At 32.5% G+C, this 12,451-nt stretch overlaps 1 protein-coding gene across 3 annotated transcripts in view; it reads left to right on the forward strand.

Annotated features, from left to right (window-relative positions):
• Window positions 1–11,385, forward strand: part of bdg (sodium-dependent transporter bedraggled) — a 103,425-nt gene extending 92,040 nt beyond the window's left edge. For 2 of the 3 annotated variants that reach the window (XM_074134492.1, XM_074134497.1), the window contains 12 exons: window positions 1,978–2,117; window positions 3,013–3,143; window positions 3,466–3,613; window positions 3,818–4,003; window positions 5,942–6,102; window positions 7,082–7,304; window positions 7,387–7,667; window positions 7,747–7,878; window positions 8,041–8,268; window positions 9,129–9,329; window positions 9,409–9,584; window positions 10,803–11,385. In XM_074134492.1, the coding sequence (XP_073990593.1) occupies window positions 1,978–2,117; window positions 3,013–3,143; window positions 3,466–3,613; window positions 3,818–4,003; window positions 5,942–6,102; window positions 7,082–7,304; window positions 7,387–7,667; window positions 7,747–7,878; window positions 8,041–8,268; window positions 9,129–9,329; window positions 9,409–9,584; window positions 10,803–11,247 (2,452 nt within the window). In that variant the 3' untranslated portion in view covers window positions 11,248–11,385. The remainder of the gene's footprint in view (window positions 1–1,977; window positions 2,118–3,012; window positions 3,144–3,465; window positions 3,614–3,817; window positions 4,004–5,941; window positions 6,103–7,081; window positions 7,305–7,386; window positions 7,668–7,746; window positions 7,879–8,040; window positions 8,269–9,128; window positions 9,330–9,408; window positions 9,585–10,802) is intronic. The other variant, XM_074134505.1, reaches the window with a different exon arrangement.
• Window positions 11,386–12,451: the final 1,066 nt, after the last annotated feature.

Consider the following 12,451-nt stretch of genomic DNA (forward strand, 5'->3'; position numbering starts at 1 on the left):
ATTGCTAAAATCTTAAAACTTTTATCTTAAATTTTATTTTGATTACCCAAATAAATTGATTATTTTAAGCACAAGAATCATTAAAAAGAGGTTGTATGTATAAATAAGTGTATATAAATTACGAGTAAAAGCAGTATTATTATAAATATTCCCAAGCGTTTGCGTTTTTGGATGGTCAGTTCGTTTCGCTATATTTTATTAGCTTATACTTAAGAGTAGGTTTTTGTTTTGTGTATAGCTTACGTCGCTTAGGAGACCGCTATATCTACTCGGAACACGCCACATTACAATTCCCTTATCTGATTCACTCTATTGCCTTCTCACACTTCTGTTTTTCCCATATACATTTATATATTTATTATATGTGCAGGGAAGTACTTTTTTAAATGATTACTAATTGTCGGTCATTATATTGAAAATAAAACAATAAAAAAAGAAACAATTAATCATAAAAAACATTAAAACTTTAAACATATAAATTTTTTAGAGAATCAAAGTAATCTAGAAATGTTTTCGTTAGTTGGGTATTAGAAATTGCTGTAGATACATAGAAATAAAATTTGTAGGAAGGTAACTGCTGAACCTCATTTTATCTCTAAAGGTTTGGTAATTACGCTTCCATATTTTAAGTTTTAACATTTTCATCATATGCTTTTTGTTATCTTGGTAGTATATGCGCAAGTTTTACTCATTTCCAAGTATTTGTTAGCTAACTTCCACAAACATCTTTGAATCCAAGTGATTTAATTCAAATAAAAATTATTTAAAAAAAACTATTAAAAAAAAATCTTTTCATTATATTATTAATGAAATCATAAATCTCTGTTCAAATTCGAAAGTAAAGTGGTCTCTTTCAAACTCACGGTTTGTGCTTCTAATCCAGTAGACTTAACAACGGTTGTTCTTTTATCCTCAATTCTTCCTGAATTCTAAATCTTCCAAAGAATTCTTTGTGTTAAATGACTTGCATCTCAAACTCTAAACATGTCAATTTATTATTAATTCTTTAAGCAGTTTTAGATTAGTAGCAAAATAATTTTCGAACCCGAAATAAATGTACATTACTTTGAAAAAGTTTTTTGCTGAATCTGAAAGGCGACAAAAAGAGGGCAATCTGAAGGAGGGCATTTGTTCAAATTGTTCAAAAGCTTTCTTTAGGTACTAAAATGGTTAAGATTCTTTAGTTAATTACTTATTTATTTATATATGTTCGGGTTTTGTTTAGATATTTAACCATTCTATTCTGAAGGCTGAAAACAAAACACATATCGGCATTCCTGACAAATGTTAGCTTCTAGTGTCCGCAAATGTCACACCCGTTACGTTGCAACAATATATTTCAAAATACTTTAGAAAAAAAGTGGCGAAAATCATCTGTGTTAATATAGACAGTTAACGAGGAAAGCAATTAAGTTATCTAAAGTTAAAATCATTTCTTAAATTTACACGGTAAATATTACGGTCGGACATAATTCTGATGAGTAGTCACTCAGTATCAAAGTTAATAAACAAATTGTTTTCTATAAAAACTTGTAAAACTTCAAAACACACAATATATTGCAACATAAAATGCACTGCACGCCAATAAATTGCTACTAAAAGGTTTCCATCAGAGAAGTGAATCCACATTTTTGCGCCATAATAAAAAAAAATTAGAAATAAAATGAATAATAAAAGTTAGCCTAAACATTTGACATTATAAGGTGATGAAATCTATTCAGCCGTACTTTCCACAAAAGTTCTTTTGTTAGAGTGAAGTTTAATAGCTTAAATAAATAAGCTTAATGAAGCTTATAATGAGAAAAAGCGTAAGAGAAAATTGTGTGAGATTTTTTGCCAAATTTATTTTTCCTTCCAGTTGACGTTTGGGAAAATTTTTCTCATTCAATTTTCAATTCTAAATCAATGAATTTGATTTTTTAATTTTATTTATTTATTATTACTAGAATAATAATAATAATTATTATTATGTTACAGGGAGTGTGATATGGTTAGTGAATCCCTAAGCCCTATAGGCCAATGGCCTCATAGACTCAGCTCAATGCTGGCTTGCCTTGCATGCACTCTAGGACTTTTTAATATTTCAAGATTTGCCATTCTTAGTGTCCAGTTTGGTGGTAAGAATTAACTTGGTTATTATTTAATTTTTCTTTTACAACCCATTTTAAAATTAAATAGTATTAAAAATTAACTACTGTTAATAACAAAATATGAAAATAAATTGAAAATAAAGCAAAATAATTTCATGAATGAACTCTGTTCAAATTAAAAGAAACCTTTAAATAAGCAATTGTGAATAGAAATAATAAATTTATTCTATACAGGAAGTTAACGAACAGATTATAGAATTAGGGAGGAATTAAATCCTGCTTTGAGAGTGGCCTTTCTCCAGTCGTCAGCACCGACCTCATTCATGGTATTTCTCTCTTTCGAAGTTGCTGCAATCATAAATTGTATGGTCCCAGGTCTGATTGAAACCATTTTTACAAGTGCAAAAAGCATTTCCATCTATACCAAATCTGAGAACTGATCTCTGTTCTTTCGATGTCCACTTGAAGCTAGCGTGATCATATGGCAGATTGTCATATGAACAGCTGACTGGCTATCTTGAACATGGGGACAAAATTCCTACTGTTCTTCACTCCTTTTCACATGTCATTCACTCTGACGCAATGTCTATTGAACCAAGAAATCGGAGCCTTACTGTATGGTGGGTGCTGGAAATTAACAGCAAAAATTGTAATTAGCATTCATCCAACGTTTTTGGAAGACCCAAATTTTTTTGGATTAATTATTACTGTTTCACGTAACAGATACTGAACTAGCTAAAACGAAGAAACCACTCAAAATTCAGAGCACTCAGTAAATGAAACCAAAAAAAATTAGTCCCTTTGGTATTATCTATGGAATCAGAGAAGTATTTCATTGCAAAGTATGGTTCTTTTCTCCTTCCAAATAATTTTTTTTTTACAATACAAAAACACTGATGCAGATCATTATTTATTTTTTCAGCAAACTTCATTATCCAGTTTTTTTTTATGTCATTAATACTGGGAATTCCTCTATTTACGTTTCACGTATCAATTGGACAATTATTAGGAGCTGGTACAATGGACATGTGGAAAATATCACCAATATTTCAGGTGAATCTAATAAACTGCTTACTTTTAAGCTGTTTATTTTAAATTATTGAAATACAGAAACTTGCTTTACTCTTTCCCTTCAAATATATGATCAACGTTAATATACAATACTTTCCTAGATAAATGTAGCGGCTATAATCAATTTACTCAAAAGGAAGACTTTCTAAGAACTGAAAGAATAGTAAATTTTGAATGGTTTAAAATTGAAACGTCTGACGAAAAGCGTTCTCTTCATTCACCTCACCCTCCTCACTCTTTCTTTATTTCATTGTAATCCTTGAATAAACTGTTTCCAAAATTTAGTTTGATTAAATTTTTCCAGGGCATTGGTATAGCATTAATCCTAACACAGGCTCTGATGGGAATTTATAGTGTAGTTGGAGTTTCGTGGATGTTCGTTTACTTTAGAGATTCATTTATTACTAAACAAGACACGTATAGATGGGCAGAACCTCTTGAAGGTCTAGCTGGTAAGTTTTTTTTATTATTAAAGCTACAATCTTTCTTGTATTAAGAAATAATTAATAATAAAACGAATTTTTATTTTTTTATTAAATTTTGAAAGAAACTGTAGAAAAAGTACACTATGAGAACAATATCACACTCTGTTTGTCCTGTTTTTGAGTAATTCTAGCATTTGTTTGTAACCAAATAATGGATTAGCACTTTTACAGGTGGACTAGGGTGGAGATATAATTCGACTGTAAAATTTGAAGAAACAGTTGCTGATTACTTCAGTGGAATTGTGCTCCAAAGGCATAATCTAGAATCTCCCGCAAATACGCCAGGACATCTCAAATTTCAAGTTACTTTTAACCTGGCTGTTGTGTGGATGATTGTTTTTATATCATTAAGTAAAGGTAAGATCTTTGTCCTTTTGAAGCTAATATTAGTTAAAACCCTTTAGGACCTCGGATTGCTTGACTACTAATTAACCATCTTATGCACTCTAATCGAATATAGATTCCTTTCCTTGGAATTATGAATATTAATTTTAAGTGGTTTATAAGAAATGTAAAAATGAGATATAAGTGAATTGTTACAAGTCCTGCGCTGAAGAACACAGACCTCTCTTATGGGAATGAACTCAGATCAATTACTATACATAAATATTCCAATATATGATATTCCTAGTTATTGATGTCAAGACCATCTAAACTTTTAGCGATTTGTAAATTTGGGAAGTGTAAGGGAAAAAATGGAAGTGGCATTTTGATGCTCATTCAGCTTCTATTTGTATGCAAAATAGAATAGTGTTGTACCGCATAAATTATTACTAAATTATTATGTTAGAAAACATAATATTGAGATTATTTTATCTCTCAAAAAGATGCAGTAGGGGCTTGTTATTTGGCATAATGTGTGAAGCTGGATCTGCTGCCTAAAAAAAGACAAGATGGGATTTAATGTATATTTGGCAATACAGAATAACTGAAAGAATGCTGATGCTAAAGAGCTGAGTGGGAATTGGTAGCACAATGAAATGGTAAAAGCTGAAACCATGTTCAGTTACGCGTGTTGTAAGAATGGGGATCTTTAAACACTCGGCACTTTGTTATAGTTTTAAAGTTGAAAAAGCTCTTATAATTTTTTGAAGTTTTTTTTAAAGTTTGAGACAGATATCAACTTGGAGATCGGAATAATTAAACCAAAGAAGCTGTAGATCAATGAACAGAAAATAAAATAGTAACATTATTAAAAAAAAGTAAGGATGGATTTTAATGTAGGGAAAGGATAAGCATTTCCTATTTGTGATTTTCGGTTCATTGAAAGAATATTTACTTGCGATTGAAACAGTTTTTATTTTGAACAAATAAAAATAATGGGTTAATTTCTGAATGATTACACATTATTTTTGTTTGCTTAGTAAAAGAACAAACAAACAAAAAACATCTATCGCAAGTAATAATTCGTTCAATTTCAAAACTATAATCACACGGGTTTTGATGAAGGGTTTTTACGAAATTCAAGTCGGTGGTGGCTTGCATTGACCGATTCTGATTCTGGTTCTGGTTGGTAGTGCGGGGAGAGTAGAGCAGATCTAATTTACCAGAATGTTTTGTGGGTCTTGACAAAGTTATACTGACAGAATGGCTGATTATAAAGCTGGAGACTGACTCCCTGTCTCTACCACTAACTCTCAAGCTATCATTTGAAGGAGGTCTACAATGTCGTGTAGCAACACCTCTGCTTATTAAGTTCTCACGCGGCGTATTGTTTCGTAGTCTTTTTTAAGTGATGATGTATAAATATAAAATCGCTTACACCTCTTCATTAGCGAATTCTAGCAAAAATTAAAGTGAAAGGAATATCTATTAACAAAAACGTTCTGTAAACCTTGTTAGTTAGCAGAACCAAGTGTGGTTGAGGTCGTTGGGTTATTGTACCTAAGCACAACTAGAGGTGTATGTACGATAAAAATACATGATAAAGTTTCTCTTGCCCTTTTAAAAAATTTTATTGCGCATTAGCTCACACATAAAGGCCGAGCGGAAGATTAATAAAAATTAGTGCAAGAATACTACACCTGGAATGACATTTTTGTTCAAGGGTCTTTAGAAAACAGTCTAAATAATTTAAAAAAAAAGAGAGGGAGAGATCGTCGGAGAACTAGATTCGTCATAAATTTGTTGCAGAAGAACGCAAAAACTCTCGTTATGGCTTTAGTTAAGAATAAAATTCGTAGTTCATTTTCAGTAGCATTATGAAACTTTATTATAAAATCGTACTTTACGATATTAACAAAATAATTATTACTATTCCTCATATTTTTCAACTGATTTTTTCTTTGTTTTCAGGTTTGAAGTCTTATGGAAAAGTTGTATTTCTATTTTCCCTCGTCCCAGCATTTGGCATGTTGGTGTTATGTACTAAATTACTTGGATTAACACCCCATGGAACTAGATTACATATGGTATTCCCCCAAACTGATTGGAGTGAATTCTTCTTAAATTCTAAGGTTATTTTTCTGTTTTATTAAACTATAAATGTATAAGAATTACTTATCGACAGTGCTTTCTGTGAGAGAACATTGTCCGCAGGCCGCCAGCAGAGCACTGAAAAAATAATACCATTTCGCCATACTCAAAGTATTCTAACTAATACGCCAGAATACTAATAATAAGAATTAAATTAAGAATACTAATTCGCCAGACTCACAAAACTTATCTAATACTTCTTAATGAAGTTCCTTCTTTTACTAATTCGGTTCTAGATAAAAGATCAGGGACTATTTTTGTAACTTAATATCCGTATGATTATCACTAAAACTTTTAATTGTCAAATATGACTTCATAGCTTCATCCTAAATGACCACATCCAACGGTGTCACATTAAGCAATATCTCCATGCCTGCCGTAGTATGGTTTACTTAAAGCTACTTAGATTGCTAGGTTAATAAATCTCTGTATCTTTGTGAGGAGTATATATTCCTCTGTATTAATATCCAGACCCCAAATAACTGCTGCTTAGTTGATCGTAAGCCTAATCACTGTCTATTGTTAGCGAGTTCATTACTCTCGAGTTTGTTCTCAGATTTTACATACAACCCCTCGGCACTTCTTTGACGTACATATATCTTTTCATTTTATTGACCCTCAATTCTCAATCGGCAATAAGGCAAAGGTACTTTACTTCTATTGCCAACTAGAGGAGGAGCCAACCTAGAGTGCCTGAAATTTGGTGTATAATTAGAGGTATATGGAACCAGATAGTTAAAAGGTAGTACGTGTTTATCTAGTGTATATCATCAGAGCCTCGTTAGCCACTGCTGTTGCAGTGTTGCTCGGCATCCACGTCGTGGTAGTGAGGCTGACTTTGCTGCACTGTCTGAACTGCCTGAACCACGCTTGGGGTTATTATCTTCTGATTATTAAGAATGATGAAAGCTGAACATCATTGAACAAGAGTATCAGGTCTTAAAACTTTGTATTTTTCAGTGTTGGACAGCCGCAATGACAGAAGCATTTTATACGTGGGGATTGTTGGGAGCGTCTGCAATGCAAATAGCTTCTCACAACAGCCCCAAACATCTTTTACATAGAGATACAAGTTTTGTTACAACTATCACGTTATCCATCTTAATATTAGCAGCTTTTTTAGCCAATACTTGTTCTCAACTATTACATGCAAATGGATATATATATGTCCCCAGTTCTTTTGGTAAGTTTCACTATCTATACTTTTAAAACTTTTTTTTTACCTCCTTCAGTAAAATAATTTTATATCTTGTATATGTATTTAGAAAAGATGTCTACATATGGATTTCTACACCCAGTAAAATCTCCCTTACCAGCGACACAAAGTTCAACACCAATAAGGTGGATGCAACATAGTCTTTACCTTGCTGGTGATAAAGTTACAAAACCGGGCGTGAACTCACGTCAACAAAGCGGATATCAAGCTTTACGGCTGGCTACAGAACTCGTACCAGCAACTTTGGCTATAATTGGTGCTGAAAGATTATCGCCGTTTTGGTCCGTCTTATTTTACTTTGTACTAATACTATTTGGCATTGCGCAACAGGTAACCTGCTTGAGAAATCTGTTAATAAATCTAAATATTTGTATTTTAATTATTATAAAAGGCAATTTCTAAATTTCAGTTGGCCATCATGCACTGCGTAATTACAGGAATCATGGCTATAAAAGTAAAAACTATGAAGTCATGGGAAACAACAATTACATTCTTTACATGCACTTGTTGCTTTATATTAGGACTTCCAATGGCAACTGAGGTTTATCCTTTACTTTTTTTTATTCACTCAGTATTGATAAATAAATAAATGAAATAATCGATCTAATCAGTTATTGCTATACAAGATAATTATTATTCTGTATTTAATTTCAGTCTTTAAATTAATTTTATTTTAACAGTGCTTTAATTAAATATGTTTCAGCTGGGAATATTTGTAGTTTATTTTTTGGACTATTGTGTGGGAGGAGGTTGGTGGATAATGCTACTGTACTTAACCGAACTTATTGCAGTATTTATGGTAAGAGGGAGGCCTTACAGCGGGGAAACTGTTGTAGCCACACTCTTTATAAAAGCCGGCCAGTGGTTTCAGAATTGGGCAGCACCATTATTATCTTTTACTTGGAATGTCATTCTACCTGTTCTTCTGATGGTTAGAAATTGCTTTGTACTTATGTGAATAGATATGTTAATTTTACTACATACAACAATACTTCAGAAAGATGAAAAGCCTCCAGATTTGAAAGTAGAAGATACTTTTTTTTTTACTTCTTGCAATGAAATTTGATTAGCAATTACCTGTATCAAAGTAAATTAGATTTGATTCTACAGGGTTGTCGTACGCGCCGAAACCCATTTGTTCTTTGTGGTACTCACTTAGTACATCTCTTCTAGTCCCGTCAGTTTGAAAGGTTTTGTTGAAAGAGACATTGGCAAAGTATGAAGGGGTGAATTTTTTGACTCCGATGAGCAAAACTATACGACTTTCACATAGTCAATAATAGACGCGTCCAGCGTCGATTATTTTTCTTGTTCCTAACAAAAACTGAAAAGGTTTTCCTCTGTCAGGCCTATGCGATAGTATTTACAATAATATATTGACTCGTGAAGAGGCTACTTTTTAGCCACCCAGCCTAGCTGAGTAATGTCACATTAAGTTGGGCGAATAACTGTTAAACTTTTCGTTTGGTTTGTATGTGCTTGCTCCCACCCCTTGTGCGGTATATTTGCATCCATTCTTTCATGGCTGTTAGTCTTCTCTCATGCAAGGCAGCTCCTAAATGCTTCAAAGTTCTTATTTTAAAACACAGTCACACTCAAGTCTTTAAACCGACTAGGAAGGCCCTCTAACCAACCCATGCTGTGTCTCCAAACTGAACACCGGTCTTTCCACACTGGTATAGAACCACAAGGTCATACTGGGATATAATAATACTTATATTATATATAATTATATTATTACTTAATATCTGGTACTTTTTAATTTAACTAAAATATTGTGAATATTTTCAGGTACTGTTTATTTCTGTTTTTAAAAGTGGCAATTATCGCGATTTATTTCGATGGAGTGCACCAATGATTTACGATTATTGGCCTTCGTGGAGCCGCCAGCTTGGATCATTAATTCAATTGATACCACTATTAATTATTCCTTTTATTGGAATTGTTCAGAGTTGTAGGTATTTATCACACGGGCCAGCTGATGTATTTGAGGTAAGTCTACCATATTTTTTAAATACTTGAGCAATTCATCAATCAATTTTCAAAACAAACTACTTTGACATATACACAGAGGATACAGCTGTTATACCGACCACCTGAAGAAACGCTTTCCGCCTCTCAAGAAGCAGCTACACCACCCTCGGACGCAGAAACTACTTCAATATCCGTGCCACCAATTGCAACAATTGAAGATCCTCCTCCAAAATATACCCCACCTCCTTCATATACAACCGCTACAGGTGCAAGGTGAGAATCTAACATTTATATAGTAGAAAGGAATTTATAATTTTATAAGTAAAAAAATAAATGCCCTCATCAGGAAATAAATTTATGGCCTCTAGATAAAGTTTCTTTTTTTTACCTAGGTTTTCGAGAGACGTCCTAAGAGAATATTTCTGTGAAATTTGGGGTAAATAGGCAAATAGCATAGCGGAAACCTTGATTTTTATTGGTTACTAATCCGGAAAGGGGTTCGCAGGGGGGCTACACACGTTGGAGTTCTTGTTCTTTACGATTACCACAGGAGAGATCACAGAAGAAATACTAGTACAAGATAGCTCAGTAAATGATTGCGACAACAAGTACGAGAAAGTAGTTGGGAGAAAAATGAACGTTGATGCACCAAACAGAGTTGTTGAAGTTGAATCGCTCAAAAAAAAAACTTTCGAAGTTCCGAATGCTACTAGGCAGCAATTTTAGGCGGAAAGTATTTTTAAACCCAATGGACCTTAGATGGTCCCAAAAGGATATTAAGTCCATATCTTTTGTCACTTCCGCTGGACTAGGCGGAGTGTTCATCCGCACGCCAAAATGTCAGGGAATTGCTTAAGTGATTATCTGCAATCCCCGTATCATTTCTGGAATGGAGAACAATGCTGAGGCAATACCAAATTGTCTTCTATATTAAGGTCCCAGAACCCTTAGAAGGTAAAGCCGATTAATCCAGCATTTAATCTTGGAAACTAATTGCAGTATGTTCAATTGTTAATTATGTTAACTGTTAATTTTCTCGAGCTATAGAAGTTCCCTCTTAGTAATAATTATCTTATTGCTAATAAAAATCTACGTTCCTTATCATACGGTTTCTTGTTTATTTAAAGGTTAATACAATTGTAAGTTTGTGTGAAGAAATTTTATCAATTGAAAGATGAAAAGTTTCAAGTAGATTAAGATACTTTTTTTATTTAAGACGCGTCATCATTTAAGGTCATTGGCGCCTAGTCTTTTTCAGTGCACTTCCGGTCTCCAACAGTGTTCTATTGTTACAAAAATATTGTTTATCACTGGGCAGTGAGCTGTAATAGACTTCTAAAAATCAAAAAATCTAAGGGTTAGCAACTGGATTCGAATCCTTGGTCTCCGCATGAGAATCCAGTGCTTTAAATTCTCAGATGATCTCTTACCTAAAATAAAACTTTATTTTATTTTTGTTTTTTAATATTAAACTTGTGTTTGTAACTGTAGGATTGCAAAACTGTTGCGCCAGAGTTTCCGCAGAAGCATGCGCCGAATTACAAACGCCATGGGGAACGCTGAAGGGTCCGCAATCTCAAATTCAACCAATACTCCAGAAACATTGCCACCTCCACCAGATTATGCCACCGTTTTAGTAGAAATAAATCAGGCATTGTCTTCCCACACGGCAAATGAAAATAGTGATCGTATAAATGGAGTGTCATCGAACGATAATTGCACAACTACAGCTTCAACTTCTACTAGTACTACAACTACTGCAACTTCCACCACCACAAGCCTCACAATGAATGAGGTGGCACAGAGACTGAGAAGTAGTTTTCGCCGCGCGATGAGAGACACTATTGTTGAAAGTTCAAGTTCTCAAAGGCTAGTAGAATCAGCAACTCCGATAAATTGCGATTCAATCATTCCAAATCAAACGGAAGATAAATAATAAAAATAATTAATTAATTAAATAAATAAATTCTGTGATAGTTGTAATTGTGAGAACTTATTTTGTACAATAAGATAATTTTTTGTATTATATAAGATTAAGAGTTACGATCTTTGAACTGGTGCCACTTTGAGCAAAAGACAACTTTTGTTAAAAAGACAATTCAGGGATTTTGTAAAGGAAAGAAAACTTGCTTCCTAGTAATAATTTTTATTCCAAATTTTTTGTATTTTGTAAATATTTGACTGAAATATTTTGTATTGAGAATAAAATGCCAGAATTGGTATGATACTAGTCGGTTATATCCTGGTTAGTTTATTTACTGTAGTAAACTGTTAATTAGAGATAAGTAATTTATTATAATGAAGAAATGTACAAAGCTTGCATAACTCCTAAAATAACTTATTATAATTACTTTTAAATACACTCTGTAAAACTAAGTATATTATTATTAAATAGACCTCATCCACTTTATGCTAAGAGAGCTTATTCAAAACGAATTGAATCGTGGTGAAATGATTCTACAACTTGATAAATTCCATCACGAAATTTTAAACATTTGTTTCCAAATCTAAAATACTCGTATTTTAAGATAGAGAAATGCAACACATTACAAAGAAATGTTTATTTACTTCTAATTTTAAAATTCGAATCATTTCGAGCAATATACAAGTTTAGAACAAATGGTTAAAGAGTTGGTATATTATTGCCTACAACCAATAATATAAAAAGTTTAATTTATTTTGTTAATTTCTTATTACCATCAAGCTATGTGTAATAGTTCAATAAAATAAATTAAAAATGCTTAATTAAATGTGTGTTTTTTAAACAAAGAAATTGGATCACACCTCAATAAATTAAATAAGAAAAGCGTGACCATTGAAAATCACTGCTAAATTATTTTAATTCATTTATTTATTTTTCATGAAGAACGAAATTCTGAATGTTGAACACGATTTGCAACATTGAATTAAGTAAGTTAGAAAGTAAACTTAAATTTTTGTTCTCCAGAATCACAAAAAGAATTTTAGCAGAAAAATAGAAAATAAAACTATTGTAGATCTTAATTATTACATACCTAGTATATTATATCCGTTGATGTGTAGGTGGAGTACTTCTATGAATTAAATTCGTTGTCGATCAATTTTTGTTAAAATGAAGTTAGCAAGTGCCTTACTTTTCAGTACCCCTTTAAAATAAATTT

Source organism: Rhodnius prolixus, unplaced genomic scaffold (assembly GCF_049639745.1).
Source record: "Rhodnius prolixus isolate KJV_2025 unplaced genomic scaffold, Rpr scaffold_1, whole genome shotgun sequence".
Classification (NCBI taxonomy): domain Eukaryota; kingdom Metazoa; phylum Arthropoda; class Insecta; order Hemiptera; family Reduviidae; genus Rhodnius; species Rhodnius prolixus.